The sequence below is a fragment of the Saccostrea cucullata genome, unplaced genomic scaffold, assembly GCF_032062105.1.
Source record: "Saccostrea cucullata isolate Sc308-1 unplaced genomic scaffold, CSIRO_AGI_Scuc_v1 ctg13586, whole genome shotgun sequence".
Taxonomy (NCBI): domain Eukaryota; kingdom Metazoa; phylum Mollusca; class Bivalvia; order Ostreida; family Ostreidae; genus Saccostrea; species Saccostrea cuccullata.
Window position 1 is genome coordinate 1 of NW_026920429.1, and position 9,909 is coordinate 9,909.

The 9,909-nt window shown below is 33.8% G+C and overlaps 1 protein-coding gene across 1 annotated transcript; it reads left to right on the forward strand.

Annotated features, from left to right (window-relative positions):
- Positions 1 to 7,928: 7,928 nt before the first annotated feature.
- Positions 7,929 to 8,499, forward strand: LOC134248904 (transmembrane protein 60-like). The gene has a single exon (XM_062731301.1). It carries the CDS (start codon positions 8,041 to 8,043, stop codon positions 8,458 to 8,460), a length of 420 nt encoding a protein of 139 aa, XP_062587285.1. The 5' UTR covers positions 7,929 to 8,040; the 3' UTR covers positions 8,461 to 8,499.
- The last annotated feature ends 1,410 nt before the right edge of the window (positions 8,500 to 9,909 follow it).

A 9,909-nucleotide genomic window follows, 5' to 3' on the forward strand; every position in this document is an offset into this window, starting at 1 on the left:
AAAGAAGGTCTTCCGTTCTCCTCTCTTCATCTGCATGAATGAACTTTTATCTATTTTAAAAAGGCATATATTTTAAATGATTCAGGAAAACAAACGACCGTAGGTGTAACTTACCAAGATTTGATTCTCAACGTTACATTAGACAATTATAGTCCTAATAACATTTACAAAAATCTTTTTCAATTTTTTATCACTTTCTATGACGACCGGAAGTGACGGAGGACGCACTTTATCCTACATCTGTTGCCAAATCTTCTTGGTGTATTATTCATATAAAAGTTTGGTGTTTTGATCTGTTACAGTTTAAGAGATCTCGTAATGTTATCTTCTCACTTTGAGGACAAGAAATCACGTGACCGGTGGTAAATTTTTGAAGAGATTTTTTAGGTAACTATAGACATTTCAGTCTGAATAACATGCCTTAAAATCATTTCAACTGCTCTTTTTATAAAAAAAAAATATTATTGGTATAGTACATAACTAAATTTATATTGTTTTTCTCTCATAACCGGAAGTAGTCGTTTTTGTTTCCAGTGGCACTGGCATATTTCATAACTACAAATAAGATGCTATAACCTGCGATCTGAAACTAATTACGATCTTAAATTACCAAAATTTCATACAAACTTATTCAAGACCTCTTTTCAGTACTCAGGTGTACATCTATGGAATAAACTTCCACAATACATTAGACTCTCTCAATCTTTACAAGCATTTAAACGTAATGTAGAAAATTACATTATCAGCTGTCGCTCAATTATTTGAGCATATGATTATGATCGTCATATTTCTGTATTGTCATATTTCTGTACATGGACACTGTATTCATAATTTGTGATTGTAATTCCTATTATATATGACGAATTGTATCTTGTATCTTTTGTAATTGATGTATAGAGGGCCCTGGGGAAGAATAGTGCATGCACTAACCAGGTTACCTTCTTTAAATAAAGTTTTATTATTATTATTATTATTATTATTATTATTATTATTATTATTATTATTATTATAATGTATTACTTAGAAAGATTCCATAAAAAGTGAATTTTTTTATTTATTTGTTCACCTTCTGTGACGACCGGAAGCGACTGCTGACAATGTTTACCCAAATGAATTTGCCTACTCATCAAGATCTATCACTCCTATAATAATTTATCTACAAACAATATTTATGGGAAAGAAAAATACTCATAATAGGTATTTTTCTCTTATAACTGGAAGTTGCCGTTTTTATTTCCGGTGGTAAAGACATGTTTCAAAACTACAAATAAGATGATATAATGTGATGCAAAAAAGTTTCCATAAAGAAAAGTTGAAGTTTTCGATTTCATCTATCACTTCCTGTGACGACCGGAAGTGACGGCGGACAATCTTATTCCAACTGGTTTTGTCAACTCATCAGGATCTACCATTTGTAAAAGTTTGATGTCTCAATCTCTTACCATTTACGAGATCTAGCTATGATATATTCTCATTTTGAAGACAGGAAATCACACGACCGGAAGTGAATTTTAAAAAGAATTTGACGTTACTGTAGATATTTGCAGTCTAGATAACAATACATACCCTAAAATCATTACAAATACTTTATCTATAAAAATATTTATTGGAAAGAAAAATACTCAAATTATGTAGTTTTTCTCTTATAACCGGAAGTTGTCGTTTTTGCTTCCGGTGGGACTGACATACTTCAAAACAACAAATAAGATGCAATAATGTGACGCCAAAAAGGGTTCCATAAAGAAAAATTGATATTTTCGATTTCTTTGATCACTTCCTGTGACGACCGGAAGTGACGGCGGACGATCGTATCCCAAATGAATTTATCTACTCATTAAGATCTACCATTCCCATAAGTTTAGTGTCTTCATCTCTTACCGTTTACGAGATCTAGCTATGATAACTTCTCATTTTGAGGACAGGAAATCACGCGACCGGAAGTGAATTTTACAAAGATATTTAACGTTACTGTAGATATTTGCAGTCTAGATAACATACCCAAAAATCATTACAAATACTTTATCTATAAAAAATATTTATGGGAGAGAAAAATACTCGAATTATGCAGTTTTTCTCTTATAACCGGAAGTTGTCGTTTTTGTTTCCGGTGGGACTCATATATTTCGAAACTACAAATAAGATGCTATAATGTGATGCTAAAAAAGTTTCATAAAAAAAAAGTTGAAATTTTCGATTTCTTAGATCACTTCCTGTGACGACCGGAAGTGACGGCGGACAATCTTAACCCAAATGGACATGCCTACTTATTAAGATCTATTACTCATATAAGTTTGGTGTTTCTATCTCTTACCGTTTCTGAGATATGACTTAGACAAAATTATTTTGAAAAAAGCGGAAATCTGACATAACTGACGACCGGAAGTGAATTTCGAAAAAAGGAAAAAAACGCCTGGGCGTATTTTAGTTCTCTATCATCCCTGAAAATTTCATGAAAATCTGTCCAGCCATCTCTGAGAAATCTTGCCGACAAGATTTGGGGAAAAAAATAATAATAATAATAATAATAAGAAAAAACAGTAGAATCACTATAAGGTCTTCCGTCTGAAACGGAAGACCTTAATAACTAGATGCGATCTTGTTGCTGGTGCAACAAGCAGGTCTTCCGACCCACTTCTCTTTTGCAATCTAGTCTGCGTCATCCTATGAAATAGATTCCATAATGTATTTTTTTCGTTTACGTTCATTTACACTAGTTTCTCAACAGAGAACGTGATTGTTCCAGGTATTTCACAAAATATCTCCAAATATAGCTTTTAAAAATCGGCGAAATTTTCCACACACGTCATAAAAGAGTAAAAAGTAATTTGCAAATAAAAAAAGATAAAAACAAAGAAAAAATTTGGTGAACGCCCCGAGCGGGATTCGAACCCGCGACAGTAAGTTAAAGTTTGGTTCGGTCATTATTCAATAGACGCACGCATGAAAAAAATGAAAACATATATAGATATCGTTGAAGACGCTCTATAACCCCTGTAAATCTAAAAGAAAAATATTGAAAAACAAAAAAGTTGAAAAACTGGACTTTTTGAATTCACTTCCGTTTGCGACCGGAAGTAGGAACGACAAAAAATGAAGGACGTTCGGCACATCTACATGTGATACTCTTTCATGTCCATGAGTTTCAATGTCATATCTTTAGCCGTTTTCGAGAAAACTGGGGTACAAAATTCCATTTAAAAAATACAAATTTCCCCAAAAATCGCGAATGGAAGCAAATTTTGAAAAAATGAAAAATACGTCTGGAGATATTAATGTGATGCATCTTTCCTGTAAAAATCTTTGAAATCCGTACAGACACAGCTGAGATATCGCCATAACTATGAAAAAAGAATAATAATAATAATAATAATAGGAAACCGACGGAAAACAATAAGGTCTTCCGAAGGAAGTCGGAAGACCTTAATAATAATAATAAGAAACAGAGTAAAAACAATATGTTCCCCAACTTCGTTTGGGGAACATAATAATAATAAGAAACAGAGTAAAAACAATATGTTCCCCAACTTCGTTTGGGGAACATAATTACACACAATGATATCCCGTCAGTCAATACATAATACTTTCCAAAGATTAAAAAAGAAAACTTTGGGAAAAGTCCATCAAAAAATAGCGAAGATACTATCAATATTATGATTTTCATGCCATTACGAGGGCTCTTCGGAAATTATTGAGACACTGTACATATTTTTTCTTTATAATAAACGTCTTTCGGTGAAACTTTGCATATACCGGTATGTTTGACAAACACTAAGAATTTATAAAAGCAAGAAATATGTAGCAAATATTATATTTCTTCTTTTCAAAGGTATTTTAATGAGTCACTGGTAGGGGTACCCGGTGCAGTGACCCCACATTGTCCGGCACTGAAGTTTCCAAGATATCTATATTGTGATATACTCAGCCATTAGTACTTTTTGTAACGTAACGAAGTTTGCGATATAAATGTCGATATCATTAAATTATCTATAGAGGATATTCAATGTTTTGTAGTTGAATATGGAATTTATTTCACGAGTGGGACAGGATTTTTGATATTTTCACGAGTGCGAAGCACGAGTGAAAATATCAAAAAATCCTGTCTCACGAGTGAAATAAATTCCATATTCAACTACAAAACATTGAATTTTCTGTTTATTACATTTTAAAAAAAAAAAATCTTTGATTTTTCCTTTGCCTCTGTCTTTTTGTAATACAGTCATAGGCTCGTGACGTCATAGTTGAGCGGTTGAGACGTCATAGCTAAGTGAGGTGAAAACACTGTAAACATGGATTTAGCAACATATTTTCGTAATTTTGACAGTTTTATTCGCTGTCAGAATGGTTTATGTATTTCCATCTATCTTATATTAGGTCAAGGAAGATTTTTTTTACAGCAATCTTCGTTATGGGAAGAGAAATCGAGTTTTCCCGCACTTTTGATATTCGTCACACTGTGACAGGATATCATTTTGATATCCTTTCACACTGTGACAGGATATCATTTTTATTCAATGAATAAATTACGGTATTTCACGGGTAAAAATGTAATAAAGGTTCTTATATTATAGTTGATATCTACTAATATTTCTGAAGTTAACATCCCCTTAGCTTCTCTATATGATAAAAAGACGCTAATGGTAATCTAACAACCAAGCTTTATGCTAAGCGTGTTGACTTTAACTTTTCAATAGTCAACTTCCCTTATCTATGCAGCAATATATCTTCATCACCTGCATATGGGGCTCATATCTCTCAGCTGATTCGATACGCAAGAGCATGCTCTTTGTATGAACAATTCCTAAAACGAAGTAGCTTATCGTGGTTAGATGGCAGGCAAGTTGATGAAACAAGAATATCAGCAATCTCGTTTCAAGTCACCATACCGGTCACGGAAGCCGAGTGGTAGCGCTGTTACAACGCACTTTGAAAAATGACGCACTTTGAAAAAAATTTTCAAAGTACATGTACATTAAATTTAGGACTAAACGCACTTGAAAAAAAAATAAATTTCTTTTCAAGTGCGTTAATGTCGACCATATTAACGCACTTTGAAAAAATGTGTATGGCTTGGTCAATATTCTTGTAAATCTTGGGTATGATAAATAATTGAACCTGTTTGATAAATCTTCGATGATTAGGTCACTTCAGGGAGTAAAAGTGAGCGATTTTGATTTTTCCATACTTTGAAAATTCTTTTCTCTTAATTGTTTAACTGTTCTTAATTTTTTCCAGTTTGCATGCATTCTACATATATTTGGGTGTCTACAGCATAGGCATCTGTACCGGGGGGGGGGGGGGGGGGGGGGGTAGTCACACAAATGTTTTACAAAGATATACATAATTTAGGCATTGAAAATTGGGGGGATCCACTTTCAGTTTCTTACCGACGGCTATAGGTACAATGTATAAGAAAAAAAGAGTTTGGCTGAGAGACCTTCTACTCGTCTTCTCCTTGTTCTCAATGAGGTTAAATGAGTACACGTAAATTAAAAAGTTTTTCGAAAGAAATAATTATTACGAGTTGATTCTCTCAATAACTAAAATCCATAAATCTAGAATTTGTTTTATGCACATTTTTTTCAAAGTGCGTTAAGTGTCCCCATGGTTAAAAATGTTATGTACACTCCTAACGCACTTTGAAATTTTTTCAAAGTGCGTTGATTTTTGTCCCAATTTTAACGCACTTTGAAATTTTTTTTCAAAGTGCGTAATTTCTTCAAAGTGCGTTGCCACATAGCGCGTTCGCTTCGTGATCGGGAGGTCCGGGTTCGATTCTCGTTCGCGGCGCCGTGTCAAACCTAAGACGTAAGCATAGGTATAGTGACTGTTCCTTCGCCAAGCGCTCGGTATTAGAAGTGAAAATCACGGGTTTTTCGGATATGACCTTAAAAACGTAGGTCCCGTGTCACGGTAGACGTTGACACGATAAAGAACCCTCACTGCTCAATAGACCTGAACTCGTGCCGAGTATAGGTCTAAATTTGAATCCTTCAACGGCATACGGTGATGTCTCTGTATGAGTGAAAATTCTCGAATTGGACGTTAAACAATTATATATGATCAATCAATCAATGAATCAAGTCATCATTTCAAAGTCAAAGTCTATGTAAGCAAATACAATTTATCACTAAGTCTAATGCTTAGTGACGTTTTTTTTTCATACTTATCGGTAGACCATTATTTTCATACTGAATTGTCGACGGATTTTTCAGTTATTTCCCGATCATGACAAGAAGCACACAGCGTATGTGACCGGTCGGCAGGGGATGACCGCTTCTCCATGCACCTGATCCCACCTCCGATGGTTGCTCTGCTCCTATTCTGTATATGTTTTATGGACTTTTGATCTTGAATACTGTTCGTTATTGCAGCCCGGAGGACCGGGCTGCTCTATACATATAAGTTTCAGTTTTGGTGTATGGGGATTGAGGTGGGAGCAATTATTCAGAATTAAAGATTTTCTTAACATTAAAAAGATTGTTAATCAGAATGTTTTTTCCCTTTATAAATTACGAGATGCACAATATATTTACTTCTATAAAGTGAATCTGTTAAAATTTTCATGTTTTTCATATATATAAAGTTGCTTATCATGCATTTTCTATCGAAAAAACGACAGGTCCCTTTTTTTAGAACATCGAATTTTACCTATCGCATAAAAACGTACTTTACACAGTTCTTGTTTTATATTCTTAAAGTGAAATACATTTTTAAAAACATGTGATGCATGTGTCTGGTTTCAATTTTATATTTTATGCAGCCAACATCTAAGGAATTGATAAAGTTTAAAAGGGTATCGTTTTTGTTCGATTTTTATCCGACTATAAGTTTTCAAAATATTCTCGACTATCGTCTCAATCATTTTTCACACATATCGAAGCGGTTTGATGATCAAGATTCATTTCCATTGTTCACTTATTTATTTCCCAGGCGACAATTGATGGATACATCAATGTTTTCTTGTCTCCATTTGTTTCATCTAAATAGAAAGAAAGAAGACGTACAAGGCGTTGACAATCCCCCGCTCTGAAATAAAATGTTTCTCAATTTTCAAAATTTACAGAAAAGTTATATTTTTCTAACATCATGTTCACAGTATTTTCATCTGTAAAAACATTTTATTATTTTATTTTACTGAACGACTTATCATTTGAGTATCTTTATTTCAAAGTTGACAGTTAAGCATATTTAGTGGAAAATGGGTTAACTAGAGCTATAAGGAATGAATTTAGAACATGAATGGGTCTCGACTCCATTCTTCGTTAAATGATGGAAACGTAAATGTGAAATCTATTTCAAGTGTCCAAAAAATTAAATGGAATCTGAACCCATTCTACATGAAAATCGAATATTCTGAAAAAGGTACGCTTCAATAAACCCGTTCATTTAAATCACACTGACAGACAATGATAATCCATATCCTTCGTGGCGTAGTGGTTAAAGCGGTGGGTCTTGGACCAAATCCTGCACTATATATTGAGAGAGTTCGAACCAAACGTGAAGCTTTTTCTTTTTTTGTTTTCACATGTCTTAAAAACATAAGTGAAAAATAAATTAATGAATGAAATATTAAAACAATGAAATGCAGAATTAATTGTGTAAAATATTATATAAACCATATAATGTTGAAAAATATAACTTTTAGAATTGAGAAATGTCTTTTCTCAGAGCGGGGTATTGTCCTCGCCTTGTACGCCTCCATTCTTTATCACTTGATAAGATCCAGAGAAGAGTATCATGTTTTATGTATTAATATATATATTTTATAATTTCCAAACATTTGATTAATTTTGAAGAATACACATATATATAAAACGAATATTATATCGGATAAATTCAGTCCGATTTGAAATTTGGTTTTGTTCTTTACTACAACCGGTTTCTCCCTCAATGAAACGCTCTAGAAAAGGTGATAAAGACACATTTCTGTAAAGACGTATTTTAACGTAGATGAAAACAAACTCCGATAGTCAAAAAGTAAAAATGTAAGATCAATTTAAAAGCAAATACCGGAGAGACTTTTCCCCAAGAAATCTAGCGATGGCCATTTTACACAGATCTCTATTCACCTGCATCAGTCTGTTGGCGTTTCTCATACTCCTAGCCCTGAAGCTGGACAAGAAAGTCAAATGGAACTGGTTCCTGGTTTTTAATCCGATGTGGCTTTTTGACGGCGTCATTGTGATCTACATAACGTTTAAGATGATAGCGCAGTGTAAAAACAGATACAACCAAGGACAAGTTTCCATGATGCGGAAAGTGTGTTACATGTGTTTTGTGTTGTTAAAGATGGCCTTCCAAGTTCTTCTGTGTATGAAGCTGCAGTATTATGACCAGGAAATATCTCTGTATTTTGTTATGATACCATTCTGGATGTTGTTTATATTCGTCAGTAGTGACGTCTCTCATGGACTTTGGAGGATTGCAACCAGAGATATCAATGTTTGTGGGAGGAGATGAACAGTGGACAGAGAGAATAACTCTGTAATTTATTATAGTAATGGACATTCCTTTTTCCTTAAAAAGGAATTTGTCAACTTTTTAGAAATAAATCAGAAGTTAAATACACTTAGGTCTGTTCTCATTTTTGCTAGCTGCAGAACTGTTGCTCTCTGCTTGAGAAAATTCAGACAGATAAAGCAGAGAGCTACAGATTTAAACATTGAAAAACCTTCTAATTACACCACCGTTTTTCTTGTATTTTATGCTTTTCCTGACCTTACAATTGGTATGAAACTTTTTCAATACTGGATGAAGATGTGGTGGAATGTATATGGTACAATGTTTTCTGTTTGTATGTTGTTTAACTTTTCATGCAGATGGAGACTTCACCACTTGTTAGTGGAGGGCTGCAAATATGGCTATTGGGTAGACAGGGATCTTTTTCATGCCAACACCTGCTGTAACACAAGACCTTGGTTTATATGGTCTCATCTGAGTGACTGGTCTCCGTGTCCCACAGTGGATTCGAACCCGCAAAGTAAGGACCACCTCCTTACTTCATGACTCTATAGCAGATGCCCTTAACCACTTACTATGCAGGCAACATGGTACAAATGTGTCTTGCAAAGAAAAGATCTTATATTTAATTAATTCTTCATGAACAATTAACAGAAAAATATTGGGAAGTGCACATTTAAATCCTATCTCTTCTTAGGGGATATGTATATGGAAGCATCACACATTCAAAGAAAAGTATTTTAAAATTGTGAAGAAGATGCATTTTACCTTGTTTCTTGTTTTAACCTTGTTTCTTGGGCAGTGCTTACACATCTCAAAATCAATAAGCACTGAATTCATTTTTAAAACTGCACACATCACATCTAAAACCAAATTCCCCCACTGTAATGTTTCAATCCTCTTACATGATAACTGGAAAAAAATACACGGCTTGAATTTAAGCCTAATGTCTAAACTTGTGTTCAAATATGACAAGAACACACTAGCACCCACTGGTTTGCAGCAGTTGCAGAAAAAAAACAAGAACAACTTTTCTAGAGAAGAAAACATATTCTTTGACTTTATGCAAAGAATACTTTATTTGATTTTAAGTAATCACTAAATATACAAAACAGAATTCCTTTTGATCCTTGTGATCCTTCAAGAACCCTTGATGCTAATGTAAACATCCCAATTAGTCAGGTTCTAACTTTTCAGTAAAATGGTGAGACACAAGCAACCCCCCCCCCTTCATCAATTCAATGAGCGTAAAAAAATTAAAAGAGGAAGATGTCAAAATATAACATTTATTTTCAACACACAAAACAAGTACAATACAGTCCTTGGGACAAAAAGGAATAAAACAAATACTGACATGAACTATGATTTCTATAAAATCTCTATATAGTTTCGAGTCTGTGATAAATAGCTGCTAACTACACATAGTTACAGAGTGAATTCTTTAAAGCA

Coding starts and splice junctions, on each gene's coding strand:
- LOC134248904 (XM_062731301.1), top strand. CDS start 8,041: ATGGCCATTTTACACAGATCTCTATTCACCTGCATCAGTCTGTTGGCG.